This window comes from Prionailurus bengalensis, chromosome F2 (assembly GCF_016509475.1).
Source record: "Prionailurus bengalensis isolate Pbe53 chromosome F2, Fcat_Pben_1.1_paternal_pri, whole genome shotgun sequence".
NCBI lineage: Eukaryota > Metazoa > Chordata > Mammalia > Carnivora > Felidae > Prionailurus > Prionailurus bengalensis.
In genome coordinates, this window is record NC_057353.1 from 42,953,856 (window position 1) to 42,968,624 (window position 14,769).

The window sequence follows — 14,769 nt, forward strand, 5'->3', positions numbered from 1 at the left end:
ATATATCCTAGTTCCATCCGTGTTGTTGCAAATGACAAGATTTCATTCTTTTTGATTACCAAGTAGTATTCCATTGTGTGTATATATATCGTATCTATCCATTCATCAATCCATGGACATTTGGGCTCTTTCCATAATTTGGCTATTGTTGATAGTGCTGCTGTAAACATTGGGGTGCACATGCCTCTTTGAACCAGCATTTTTGTATCCTTTGGATAAATACCTAGTAGTACAATTTCTGGGTCATAGGGTAGCTCTGTTTTTAATTAAAAAAAAATTTTTTTTTAACATTTATTTATTATTGAGAGACAGAGAGAGATAGAGCATGAGTGGGGGTGGGGGGCAGAGAGAGAGGGAGACACAGAATCCGAAGCAGGCTCCAGGCTTTGAGCTGTCAGCACAGAGCCCTACACGGGGCTCAAACTCACAAACCGTGAGATCATGACCTGAGCTAAAGTCGGACACTTAACTGACGGAGCCAACCAGGCGCCCCTGTTTTTAATTTTTTGAGGAACCTCCATACTGTTCTCCAGAGTAGCTGTGCCAGTTTGCATTCCCACCAGCAGTGCAAAAGTGTTCCTCTTTCTCCACGTTCTCACCAACATCTGTTGTTTTCTGAGTTTTTAATTTTAAGGTTTGATTTTAATATTCATAAATGAAGGTGCAGAACATAAAAGTGTTTTTCTTTGCTCTTTTAATTAAAAAGTGAAGGTGCAGAACATAAAAGTGTTTTTCTTTGCTCTTTTAATTAAAAAGTAAAACAAAGTTGTTGTTGTTGTAGTTTTTTAACATTTTTATATTTAGAGGATAAAGGCTTACTTTATTGTCATCCAGAATGGGGAATATTGAACCTGGAAATGCTTGGAAGTCTGGGAGGGAATGTGATTGCTGCCTTCAAATTACTGAAAAACTTGGCTTGGAAGGCTCAGACTCACCCTGTAGGACAGGAGGGCAGAGTTAGGACCCACGGGCAGGCGGAGGCAGATACCAGCCTGAGACAAGGAGAACTTCCCCACAGCTAAAGAGATTGAGTGGCGGAATAAGCCCACCTGCCAAGGTAGTAGGTTCTCTGTCACTTGAGAGGGTGCCAACAGAGGTGGTAACAGTTCATCTCGAACGTGATATGCACTCATCTGGATGCTTGCAGCTATTAAAATGTATGAGTGGAGGTTCTGTTCTGGGAGGAGGGAAGAAGTGAGTAACAGTAAAAGAAGCTAAGTACTAAATATAAATATATATGTTATTTCTGAAGAAATTGCAATGGAAGAGAACAAGTGTCATTTTGTGGGGAACCCGCTATCAGTGTGTCATGATGGCATAAGGCATATTTATGTAGAATGTATATGCTCTGATAAGACGAATTAATATTTAACCTCTTGTTCTAACTAGGGTCATTGGTTTCCTGGAAGCTATCGTGTGCATAAAATTTGGACAAGATCTCTTCTCTAAGACCCAAATACTCTATGTTGTGCTTTGGCTTCTTTGTGTGGTAAGTTTATTTTTTTTTTAAAAACATCACTTTTTTACCCAAAAGTGTTAGTGAAACTCCTCATGGTGTCTCTTTAAAAAAACCAACAACAACAGCAAAAATTCTTGTGCACCTAGTTTTTTTAGAAATTCATAGACCGGACCTTCTGCTTGTAATCACCCAAAATTGGCCACTAGTCTGAAGGTCAAGATTAAATACATGGGACCACCCAGCATCCAAAGCGGGTCACCTTGGTAAGTTCTGGTCAAATGCCCTCAGCAGGTACACCATACATGCATAAATTTCACTTGTGAGAATTCACCTACATGCAGGCCTCCATGAAGGAGCAAGGGTGTTACAGTGTTACATATTGCTGTACAAGTGTTTATGGACAAAATGATGGACTGTGGTTTATAGGTCTTGAGAGATGTTCTTGAAGGTAATCAGACCATGCAGTTTCTGCCCCACAGGCTGACTTAATGGGCCAAACCCTATGAGCTGATCTTCCTGTCTGAAGGGAAGAGCCCTTGGGGGCCTCTAGCTCCACTGTCCTGGGACTTTTCCTTCATCTATCTTTCTTTCTTTCTTTCTTTCTTTCTTTCTTTCTTTCTTTCTTTCTTTCTTTCTTTTATTTAAAAAAAATTTTTTTAACGTTTGTTTATTTTTGAGACAGAGAGAGACAGAGCATGAATGGGGGAAGGTCAGAGAGAGAGGGAGACACAGAATCTGAAACAGGCTCCAGGCTCTGAGCTATCAGCACAGAGCCCGACATGGGGCTCGAACTCATGGACTGCGAGATCATGACCTGAGCTGAAGTCGGACGCTTAACTGACTGAGCCACCCAGGAGCCCCATCTTTCTTTATTTTTCTCATGTTTATTTATTTATTTTGAGAGAGAAAGAGAGAACGAGCAGGGGAGGGGCAGAGAGAGAGGGAGACAGAGAATCCCAATTAGGCTCTGCACCGATGTAGGGCTCAATCATGGCTCAGTTGGTTGGGCGTCTGACTCGTGTTTTCGGCTCAGGTCATGATTTTACGGTTCATGAGATAGAGCCCTGAGTCAGGCTCTGCACTGACAGTGCAGAACCTGCTTGGCATTCTCTCTCTCTCCCTCTCTCTCTCTCTCTCTCTCTCTCCCTTTCTCTCTCTAAAATAAATAATCTTAAAAAAAAAAAAATTAAGTAGGATCTTAACCTACCTTAAGCATTCTGTGTCTGCCCTTCTTAATTTTTTTTTTATTATTTTGGACAGAAGTCTTATGTTAAGCTTAAGATTCTTCACTTTTACTTGGTTGGTCCAGAAAATTAGTTTGGGTTTTCTTGGTAATCATAGAAAATTTCAAACATATGTGGAAGTAGAGTAGATGACCCCTCATGTACCCATCTATCTTCCAGTTTCTTTTTTTTTTTTAATGTTTATTTATTATTGAGAGACAGAGCATGAGCAGGGGAGGGGCAGAAATAGGGGGAGACACAGAATCCAAAGCAGGCTCCAGGCTCTGAGCTGTCAGCACAGAGCCCAACTTGGGGCTTGAACTCACAAACCGCGAGATCATGACCTGAGCCAAAGTCGGACACTAAACTGACTGAGCCACCCAGGTGCCCCTCCATCCTCCAGTTTCAACAATGCTCACCTCGTGCACAGTCTTGTTTCCTTGTATTCCCTACTCTCTATCCCCATGCTGAATTATTTTGGAACAGATCCACCTTTAATATTTCAGGATGTATCTCTAAAAGAAGGTAAGAATGCTTTCTTGTTTAATGCAACCACCATACCGTTATCACATCTGAAAAAGAATAATTTCATAATACTATTAAATATCTAATCAGTGTTCAGACTTTTAATATTTTTTAAAATTATATATTTTTTGAACAGTCTATTTGAATCAACATCCACTTGTTGCAATTGGTTGGCTTGCCCTTTAAGTCTCTTAATGTATAGTTTTCCCTCTGTCTCTGGCTCTCTCTCCCTCACGATTTATTTGTTGAAGGATCCAGCTCTTTGTCCCATAGATTTTCCCACAGTCTGGATTTTACTGATTTTGTAGTGTACTGTAATTTAACAGATTTCTTTGTCCTTTGTATTTTCTGCAAATTAGTAGCTGAATCTAGAGGCTTAATCAGATTCAGGTCTACTTTTTTTTTTTTTTTTTTGGCAAGACTTTGTGTTTTTAAGGTGTTTTTTATTGCCTTTCACGGCGTCTATTTTTAGGGTTACTTGTTAGAAATCTTAACTGCACCAGAGAACCTTGAGCCTGTTCTGTCCCATTTTGTCTTGAACAGCAAAAGGGAATAATGATTTCCTTTGTACCTACAGTCCAGAATTAACGTTCGAGTGGTGTTTTTCCAGCCCAGTGAAATTAGATGTAAGAATTGGTTAGGGGAGTGTGTTTACATGTGCCCGGAGATTTTAACTGTGTGCTCTCCCACTTTTCTCTGGCACATGCACCTCAGGTGTATGAATAGTATTGTGACCGAGTGTGGAGGGCAGGCAGAGGTCGGTGTGGCCCTCTCCTGGTGCCAGAGCCTTGGGGACCACAGAGAGGCTGAGGCAGGTGGGACTCCTGGGACATGGGCAGCAGCTGTTCTCACAACACCCACATACAACCCCACCCTGGGGTGTCTGTGGCCAGAAGGGTCTTCTCAAGGCCATGTCCAAGAAGCCCTGTCTGGTCACCTGCCCTGCAGGGGCTCCTCTAGTCTCTCAGTTCTCGAGACTTTTCTCCATTTTACTTATTTGACACTTAGCATACGCTCCCTTATGTTGGTGACTTTTGGTTTGCCTTGGTGCCTGTGTAATTGTCACTTCATTGAGGACACGAATCACTTCTTGTCTCCTTATTGGTCTCTCCTTCCCCTGGCATGGTCCCTGTAAGTCTGTCATTTGTTCACAGAACATTTACTGAGTGTTCATCAAAACTGCACCCGATGCTGGACCCACGCAGATAGATGATGGTCAAGATAAGATTTATTAATGGTCACTACATGCCAGGCTCTCTTCTAAGCAATTCTCATGAATTACATATTTGATTGTTGCTTTGAGGGCAGATACTTTATTAGCCCTCTTTTATAGATGAAATAAAGGCAAAGAGAGGTTCACTAACTGGCTTCAAGGTCACACAGGTAGTAGGTGGCAGAGCCAGGGCCTACATCCAGATAGTCTGACAGGAGAGTTTGTGTTCCCCCACCCACCCCCCTGCAAAAGGTGTCCCCTTCCCAGGCTGTCCAAGTCCAGACGGGAATTGTCCATGCAATCTCATCATGTTCATGTGTGATAACCATTGTGAAGGGTGTGAACGTAGTGCTAAACGGGCACTAGAGAGCACCAGACAAGCCGGGGAGCTGCTGAGGGCTCCCTGGATGTAACATGTGAGCAGGATTTTGAAGGGTTGCCACGGATGCTCTCCCAGCTGAAAACCTTACAGGCTGCTTCCTCTCCTCTGTCACTCTTGAAATCAGCAGGTCACAGGTTCTGTCCATCCCAACCAACTATGTAGCCCATCTCTGTCCCCTCCTCTCTGTTCCCACTGTCTGGACATACATGTTCCTCCCCATTCAGCCCTTCAGACCCACTCTCTACGCTACTGCCAGGCTGTCTTCTAGAACTCATATCTGAATTTCTTTCCCTGCTCAGAACCATTCCCTGCCGTCGGGGGTGTAGAGGAGTCAATAATACAACACTTTTCAGTTCAGAATAGTTAAAAGATAGGGTAAAAGAAGGATGTAGAGATCAGAATAGCATCTTTATCACTGAGGATACACATTTTTCAATCTCAGCTTTAGATGCATGGCAACAAGGGGTTTGTGAACAGTGAACCCTCGAATGAGACACTCTCCCACCCCAGGAAGCAGGCCTCCCTGTGTTGTGTAAGTGGCCTTGCACCCAAGGAAGACAGGAAATGTCCAGCTTCCTTATTTTACATTCGCCAGTTGGTTAAGAGAGAACTCGTTCTCCCTGGGGCGGAAAGGAGCAGGGGTATTATACCAGCAAAACTCTGTGTAGAAAGAAACATCAAGAAGGAAGAAGGATCCCTACCACACATCCTGCCAGCTGAAATATGTTGCTTGTGTGTTTAGGACGGTCATTATCTGGAGCATTCATCATACCCGCCCTCTTGTACTTTCTTCTTGGGCCACCCCAAACTGGACGTAGCCACCTCAACAAATCATCCTTCCAGACTTCTCTTGTCCTCACCCAGGGCATCTTCTTTGCCTGGGCTGAGTGCTTTTCCCTTCTTTTTCTACCTAGTGACTCTTATGCCAAGATCAAACTAAATTCACACCCTCCATGAAGTGCACCCTGATCTGCCAGGTGGCCTGGATAGCTCCCCTTGGGGGACCAGTCACACTTGGTACATATTTCATTGAGTTCTAACCTCAGTGTAATGTAACTTGCAGTGTTTACATCTGTGTCCCCAGCATTGTACTTCTTGCTCACGAAGACTAAGTTTTTGTTGTCTTTTTGTCCCCACTGATTCTAGTGCGGTCCCTGATGCATAGGACTCACTCGGCAAATGCATGGAGAATAAAGGAATGAGTTCAAGAGGCAGAGACCAGGAGACAGACGTACAGGCAGGCTGAGAGACAGGCATGTATGAAAACATGCAGCTGTGCCCATGCCCAGCTTCTCAGGAAGACGGCAAGCTGTTTGGGGAACGAGAGTGAGGAGAGTGAGGGGGGGGAGGGGACATGGGACATCTGCTCAGGAAAGACCCTATGTGTCTGTAGTTGGAGATCCAGAGGCAATAATTCAGTGGGAAGACACCTGTTTGCAGAGAAGGGCTGCATGGGTGGAAGAGTCCCGAGGGAGGAGAGGTGCTGTCTGAGGGGGTTGAGGATCTCAGAAAGAAATAACTGAGGCTTACCCAAGGGTGGTGGCGTGGAAGATGCAGAGAGAGGGCTGGATTTGAGAGCTGTTCAAGAGGGTCAGCTCAACAGGACGCCAACCCCTTGTGATAGTGTGAGTGACTCCACAGTTTCTAGTTTGTGCCACTGGGTGGCAGTGTTGGTGGTAGTAACAGATTGGGGGATATCACAGAAGCCGGTTGAGTGAAAGGAGATGAATTGGGTTGGAGTGCTGGGATTTGAGGGACCCTTAGAACTAATAGCTGAAGGTGTCCCGTATCGTGGGAAATGCCAGTCTGTCCAGTAACACTGGAAAGACTTGGTCAGCAATAGAGGTGAAAGAGTTGAGGGCCACTGGTGCACAGGGCATGGTGGGAGCTGCTGGATTCGGGTAGGGGAACACCGAGTGGGCAGGAGAAGCTGGCCGAGGATGGTCTGTGGAGCAGCCACATTTAAGAGGCCAGGCCTGAGAAACAGACTCAGGAGAGCAGGCCTTTGAAGAAGCAGAATCCCCTAATGAGCATTATTGGTGCCATGGAGGGGGACCTGGCCCAAAAAGAGACCATTGGCCGGGATAATTAGATGTCTCCACTGCCCATATTCATGGCCTTTACTAAACATCAAGATTGGAGTGAGGTGAACATTATTCAGTAGGAGAGTTAGGTTTGACCATGCCTCCCTTACTCCTCAGAGAAACAAAGCCCCTAATTATTTCCCTTGCTTGGTAAGAGAATATCTCCAGACCTCGAGATTAATGCAGAAGCAGAGATTCCCGCATGCCGGTTAGTTAAGTTTCTCCTCAGCGGTTGTGTGATCAGTCATCGGCAATTTGCATGCTCATTACTCTGACTGGAAGCCAGGGGAGATCTTCCGCCCTCATTGCCACCACACATGATGCTGTCGTGTGCTGCCTTGGCTCTCATCCCACATATTTTTCTTCTTTCTCTTTTTTTTTTCTTCTCTTTCTTTAAACAAAATCTGTACAATTGCTATTTTAAATCCAGGCCCTGACATTTTAAGTGGATGCGTGCCTAGGTTTTCACAGGTGTGCTTGCGAACCCATAAATTACAAGCTTTTGTCTCCTGGGACAAGTGTGACCTGGGCCTCTAAGTACCCAGGTGAAGTGGTAAATTTGGCAACCACAGCGGCCCCTTTGTGTGGCGATTGTGATGATAAGCACCTGTTGCTCCTGACCTGCCAGTGTTTGCCTGCCTGCAAGCTGCAAAGCCCATTCTGTCCTCGCAGGGACAGGGCTGGAGAAGGCAGAGCACCGCACTCCTGCCCTCCAGTGGGCAGAATCCGCAATGACGGGCAGCTCTGCGCTCACCGCCCCTTTGTCCTGTGGAGTAGCAGCTGCCTGCCAGCCTCCCCACCTCCATCGCACCGCAATGACTGGTCGCGATGACTGGTCTGGGGACGTGGGACCTGCCTCCCACGCTCCACTCCCTCAAACCTAGGACAGTCTGTTTTGCCCTTCGTAAAGGAGCAAACACGTACATAAGCTTACACACTGCAAATGCTCTAGTCTTCCCCACTCTTTCCATGCCATGAAGATGGTACATTTAATGGTGGTGTATATTAGAAATCTGAGCAAGTATTACAATATGTTAAAGGGTAGAAGTTACTTTCACTTTATAATCTTAATGTATTCATTCATTGCCTAATTAAAAAAAATTTTTTTTAAGTGTTTATTTCCTTTTAGGAGAGAGAGAGAGCACAAGCAGGGGAGGGGCAGAGAGAGAGGGAGGCACAGAATCTGAAGCAGGCTCCAGGCTCTGAGCTGTCGGCACAGAGCTCCATGTGGGGCTCGAACCCATGAACTGTGAGATCATGACCTGAGACAAAGTCAGACACTCAACCGACTGAGCCACCCAGGTGCCCCCGCTGCCTAATTTTTTTTTTTCCAATATATGAAATCTATTGTCAAATTGGTTTCCATACAACACCCAGTGCTCACCCCAAAAGGTGCCCTCCTCAATACCCATCACCCACCCTCCCCTCCCTTCTACCCCCCATCAACCCTCAGTTTGGTCTCAGTTTTTAAGAGTCTCTTATGCTTTACCGCTGCCTAATTTTTTGATGGGGGAGGATATGAGCTTCCTTTTCTTTAAATCCCTCATCTGCATATGTATGTCCACTTGCATATGGATTTAAAATAAAATGAAGCAGTGGGCCTTATATTTTATGTTCTGTCTCCACCATGCCGGCATTCCCACTTCACTGACCTAGAAGGAGAAGGCCCGCCAGAGCACTCATACTCCTGTCTTTCTGCACTTAAGATGACACTGCACATCCAACAGACGCTTAACAAATGTTGACTGACAGAAACGGGGCCAGAGCTAGACTGCACGCTGCAGTGATGAGAGTTCACAGCCCTGCCTTGCCTGCAGGCTCGGCTCCACCCTTGCATCTGGGGGCTGTGCACAGGGATGCTGCTGGTCCTGGCTATTCCCGGCATGCTTTTCTTTCTCCGGAGGTGGGTGAGTGGATGGATGGATGGATGGATGGATGGAAAGAGATATAAAGATGTGTAGACATAAAACCAGTATTTGTTTATCTCTACAGCCATCCCTAAAACTTGGATCCAGGAAAATCAAGAGACCTGTGTTCAGGCTCCAGTTTTGCCACATACTAAATGTGTGCCTTTGAATAGACACCTCTCCAAACATTCATTCCCCTTCTGTGAAATGAGAGGAGTTGAAATGAATGATATCTTTTGGATCTGGAATTAGTTTTCGGGTGCCTGAGTGGCTCAGTCAGTTAAGTATCTGACTCTTGATTTTGGCTCAGGTCATGATCTCATGGTTGTGGATTGAGCCCCACATCAGGTTCTGTGCTGAGCATGGAACCTGCTTGGGATATTCTGTCTCTCTCTCTCTCTCTCTCCCTCTCTTTCTCTCTCAAAATTAATACAAACTTTTAAAAATTAAAAAGTTATGATTCTCGGAGAGAATTAAAATTATTCCAGAAGAGAAGGTTCTACCATGATTTCACGACTGTTCACATAGTTGGTTTAAGGTGACAGCCTCAACAGGAAATGCAGGAGAAGAACCAGAGACCAGATAGGGAGAGTGCTTTGGTGTCAGTGAGTTCCTAAGGCAAGGAATCCTAAAGATTGGAGGGACAGACAGTCATTTTGTTTTGTTTTGGTGATTCATTTACGGTTGGGAAAGTCAGGCCTGGCCGGAGGGCCTGGCGGAGGTTCATCTGTCCTTAACAATGCTGAGGCACACCCTCCCTCTCTCCTTTAGTGCTCTGGCAAGGCACCCAGAAACTTCTCCCGGATTTTCAGTGTTTTGGCACATGTTAAAACTTCGGACTCTTGTAGATGCTATTCTTTGCTTAAATTGGAGTATAATTTAGGGTGTGGTGCAAGGTGGGTGGGGAGTCTCGGGGAAGTAGAGGTTATCCCTGCCTCTGGGTACCCACAGGCCATGCCCCTCTCATTTCACTCAGGGGTTTACAGAGCGGTTTTGTTTTCTCTGACTTCCTATGTACTTACAGAAGAAAAACAAAAGCAACCAGAACTGGGGTTGGGGTGGGGCCACAGAGACAAAACAGCAGTGAGAGAGCAGTGCAGAGCCACCCACTCAGACACAGTGGGCCTCGGTCCTAAATGCCCTCCAGCGCCACTGTGCTCCCAGACTGAATGAAGCTCCTTTTTCATTCAGAACTCGTCTTCCCCACGGAAGCTCACAAACTGAGAGTCCTTGTAACTTTCCAGTGATGGGGGCAGAGGATGGGCCGTGAGAACCAGAAATAAAGCATATACAATCCTATGGATCCTCTCTAGGAAGACCTGCAAAACTGCAGAAAATACATCCCACCTTATCCTACATCTAAAAGTGATCTTGCGTTCTGATTATTAGCGTCATGAGTAATAATCACGGTCTGGTCATAACTCTTGTCAAAAGCTCTGGGGGGAACACTCTCCCCAACCCTACTAGCTCTGCCATTTTGTAACCAGTGTCCTCAGAGAGACAGTAGAACCACATCAAGCCGTCCTCTGTGCATTACTGTTGAGACCCTGAAAGTCTGGGAAATGGGATTTCTTTTTTTTTTTTTTTTTTTGGTGCAACATTGTTTTATGAAATATGCTTGGTTTTCTCTGCCAGGCCTTCACCACCTTCCTGTGTCTGTACGGCATGGTTTGGTACGCAGAGCACTATGGTCACCGAGAAAAGGTATGGAAGGAAGGGCAGAAATGGTCTCTGTAAAATAATCACATCCTGCTTGGAGCTTTAGCAGGGAAGCACATTCCTGTGAGAATGTGGTGTAGCCAACTGTGTGAGCACGCAGGTTCAGTCCTGCCGCTGTAGAAACGTAACCGGTTCAGGACCCGTTCCCTATCGGTTGCTGTCCTTGCTTGTGAGTGCCCTGTTCAGTAGGTCAGTGTTTTTATCCTCCCTTTTATAAGGGGGCTTAAAACCTAATTATGCCTCTGCTTAAAAATAAAATTGCGGGGAGAGCCCGGGACTGGGTTTTGAAAGGCTGGGTTTTATTCCCGGCTCTTGTACTTTGCGCAGGCCTCTTTGTGACCCAGCCTGGGGCTCTCCCCCATTGTAAATGGCCCGCCCTGCCCACCGTGTAGTGGATACAAGGATTAAAGCAGAAAATGGATGTGAGTGAGCTTAAAATGCTATAGCAGTCTTGCAAAGTATAATATCTTTTTAAGTAAAATAATAGCTTTCATACTCGATTCATACTTAATTCATATTAAGTCTGAGGAACTAAAGGTTCTTTCTAGACAATTGATTCTGTATCACCTGGAAGACAGTCCTGGCTTTATAGCCAAGGAACCTACGAATGGGGAGGTTCTGTCACTTGCTGGTGGTATAGGGGCGGAGTGACCTCCCTTGCTTGTCCTGCAGCCCCAGGGAGTCCTTGAAACTCCATCACTAAGTCTGCTTCTCTCTCTAGACATACTCCGAGTGTGAAGATGGCACCTACAGTCCAGATATCTCCTGGTCTCATGGGAAAGGTACAAAAGGTATTTCTTCCTCACTGCTTAAAACTTGACTGGGTTCTTGGGCGCCTGGGTGGCTCAGTCAGTTGAGTGTCTGACTTCGGCTCAGGTCATATACTTGCGGTTCATGGATTCGAGCCCCACATCGGGCCCTGTGCTGACAGCTCAGAGCCTGGAGCCTGCTTCAGTCTCTCTGCCCCTCCCCCGCTATCTCTTTTCTCTCTCTCTCTCTCTCTCTCTCTCTCTCACTCAAAAACAAACAAACACTAAACAAACAACTTTCCTGGGTTTTCTTCCTCCCAAGGCCCAGTGAGCAGATTTGGAATCAAGATTTATCCTCAGAATGGTGATAAGTGTATGCCCTGAAGGGTCTCATGTTTACTTATCCCATGTCGTCTGTTACTTATTAATGAAAACTGCAAAGTGCTGTCAGGATCTGCCCAAGAAACTTGCTTCTAAAGAAGAGGCACCATGTGGTTCTGCCTCTTCTGACACAGGAAAACATAACGAGGCGAGGCCCGTACCGTCCCAAGCACCCTATTGGGAATGTTCTTCCTCTTGGCTTTCATCCTGAGTGAAAAGGGTTAGGAAGAATTGTGCACTGGGAGGAGGAGCTTTCAGAAGAGGTGGGTTGATTTCATCGTATTTATTCAGGAGGCAGGCCAGAATAAAATTCTGGTAGTATAGCCGGGGATCTCCCGTTGGCCTCTCCAAGGAGCCTTTTGGAAAGATTTGGGGCTACCTGGGTATTTTAAAGAATTAAGGCTTATGGAATGATACCAAGGAGGCTCCACTGGCCAGTAATCTCTGGGCAATGCTCGTGAGCCCATTGGAAGGCTGCCTGAGGGGAGAGAGTTATGAACACTGGAGATGGTGAAATTTAGCTCACAGAATTGCCCGGAGAAACCGTGGGCCCAGGGAGAGAAAAGCACTACTGTTGCGGTTGCTTTCCTGAGTTCTTTTGGGGTTGAGCTTTTTAGAGCTCTTTCTGGGGAAAATGCTAGCATGCTCTCTGCTGAGTTGCCAGTCACCCTTTTTGAGACTCTTGAATCAAGGAGTCTATAGGCGCCCTATGTTGGAACGCTGATAGAAGTGGACGGAGGGGTTCCCTGGGGTTCCGCCCTTCAGAACCATCCCCTCACAGATCTGTTCTTGGCACTTGCAGGCCCTTCTCCATTGAAAAGACTACACGAAGCAAGCAGTGGTAGAGATCTAAATGAAAGGTAGACAAAGAGTAAACTAAAAAAGAGAATCTTCAGAGCAGTAAAAGAATCTCTTGGACAAAGCCAAATGGCCTTTGCAATGAAGACAAATTCTGAGAAGTTTTTTCTTTGTTTGTTTGTTTGTTTGTTTGAATGGCCGTCTTGGGTGGAGATTTCCTCTGGGGCTGGTTCTGAGCCCTGAAGCAGAGAACTCTCTGGCTTGACTCCTGGGCCAGAGGTTGGCCACACGCTCAGTCTTTAGGCACAGCCAGTTCAATGCCAGGAAGTTTTGCTCACCTCCCAGGCCTTCCTTACACATGGTTACCTGGAAGGCCCACCCTCTCCCTGCTCCCCCACTTCTACCCTCCACCTTGCCTGATGCCTCCTGGTGGCTCAGCGTCCGGTTGACAGGGAAGTTTTTCTCTGAGGTCGCAAACAAATAATGGTGTGACAAATACTGCCAACTGTGAGTTGGTTTCATTTTTACGGTCACTTCTTGACCCCATTGCCATGAACATAATCCGCCTTACACAGTGAGAGTGTAAACACTCGTCGGGATGCCCTTGCTCCCCACGCCCCCAGCTCTGTGGGGCCATCCCCTTGCATACACAGGCTCGGCTGCTGCACTAGCTCAGGGCTGGGGTTTCAGGGCCTTGCCTTCATGGATTCATGAGGCCACTAGGTGGAGCACATGTATCAGAAGAGGGCGGCCTGAGCAGGCCGAGCTGCCCATCTGAGGAGCGAGCCCGCAAACCCCACGCTCAGGGTGACAGCGTGTTCTCATTCCTTTGGCCAGGTTCTGAAGACAGCCCACCCAAGCATCCGGGCAACAACGAAAGCCACTCTTCCAGAAGAAGGAATCGACATTCCAAGTCAAAAGTCACCAACGGAGTTGGAAAGAAATGAAGGAGCCCGGTTAATCGCAGACGTCCCAGAGAGTGCCTAGAACCGAGAGGGAGACAGAAAGGCTTGGACCTCCCTGTCGGGAGGGCAAACATGCGGTGCCATTGGGACGAGGAGAGGGGACTTGGGGGTCATTATTTGAGAGCGCGTGAGTCTTGTTTCCCACAGACCCAGCCACGTGAGGCAGGTCAGTGCCTGGGATCCTTCACCAGCTCGGGGTCTCCTCCAACTTCAGCACTTGGCGTGCGGTCACTGGTAGCCGTACGGAGCATCTGCAGGAAGGGCGGCCTCTCACTCACAGCTGCCCGGAGCAGCACCGCTTGCGTGTATTGTGGTTGCAGTTAGTTGAAACACCTTCATTCAGACAGGGCATTAACGGTACGTTAACACTGGTGACCAGTTTTTATTTTTATAAATCTGCCTTTCCCATTTGACTGATTGGTTTAAGTTCAGGCCACTCTTCTGTCTTTTATTGTTGGTATCTTATTTGTTGTTAAGTTAGGATGCTTAAAAGCCTTCAGAAGCCACTGCTGAAATTGAGTTGGGGGAAAGCTCTTCTCTCTCCTAAAGAAGAAAATGGGGAGAGCATTTGTGTTACTGTCTGGCAAACTCATCCCCCTTTTAGGACCTGAAACCACACAGTGGTGTAAACCAGTCTGAGGAAAGACTGGCTACCTACATAGGATCCTGGGCTTCAGATCAGAACCTTTTTTATTTGTTCTGAATGTCATTTGTCCAGAGTTATCCACAGTGCACAGAAGTGAGCCTGCTTGAGAGGCGGTGCACATCGCAGCTTCTCTCCCAGCCAGGTGCCTTTTACATTTTATTTGTTTTCCTTCCATGGTGTGTTGCTGACCTTGTCTTTTAGTCCCATGTGAGGTGCTGGTGAGTATTACCTTTCATCTGTGTGCCATGCTCTAGAACATTTACCCTGGTAGTTCACCACCTCTGATGGATCCCTGTTTTAAATAAAATAATACACGTTAAAGCCCATCAAAGATTAGTCTCTAAAAATGCTCGTTTCTTTGCATCCTATTGGTATGTTTCACCACTTGTAAGCAATTGCTGTGTTTTTTCAAGTGACTTTAAGGATAATATGAATGTGTATGTGTGTTTATATAGTGAAAAGAGAAAAGAAGAAAAATATGTATTGTAGAGGACTTACAGATACATGTTACATTTCCTGAGCTCCCAAAGTAATCAATGGGAAATGAACAAGATAGTCATTGTGTTTTCACATGGTAATGGTTACATCAACCAAGTTGGATTTTTCTCTCTACCAAGTGATCAGCGCTCAGCCGATTGGCTTATAGATCTAAACTTGCCCAAGGAAATCCTTCTGTTCCTCATTTACAGAGCAGAGTTTTTCATGTCTTCTCCCCCTT

The 14,769-nt window shown here is 46.1% G+C and overlaps 1 protein-coding gene across 2 annotated transcripts in view; it reads left to right on the plus strand.

Annotated features, from left to right (window-relative positions):
• The window catches only part of PTDSS1 (phosphatidylserine synthase 1), a 64,650-nt gene extending 50,268 nt beyond the window's left edge, over nt 1–14,382 (plus strand). The window contains exons 10-13 of one of the 2 annotated variants that reach the window (XM_043601421.1): nt 1,390–1,489; nt 10,429–10,497; nt 11,234–11,303; nt 13,278–14,382. In XM_043601421.1, the coding sequence (XP_043457356.1) occupies nt 1,390–1,489; nt 10,429–10,497; nt 11,234–11,303; nt 13,278–13,387 (349 nt within the window). In that variant the 3' untranslated portion in view covers nt 13,388–14,382. Of the gene's footprint in view, nt 1–1,389; nt 1,490–5,948; nt 7,978–10,428; nt 10,498–11,233; nt 11,304–13,277 lie in introns of those variants that run through there. The other variant, XM_043601422.1, reaches the window with a different exon arrangement.
• The last annotated feature ends 387 nt before the right edge of the window (nt 14,383–14,769 follow it).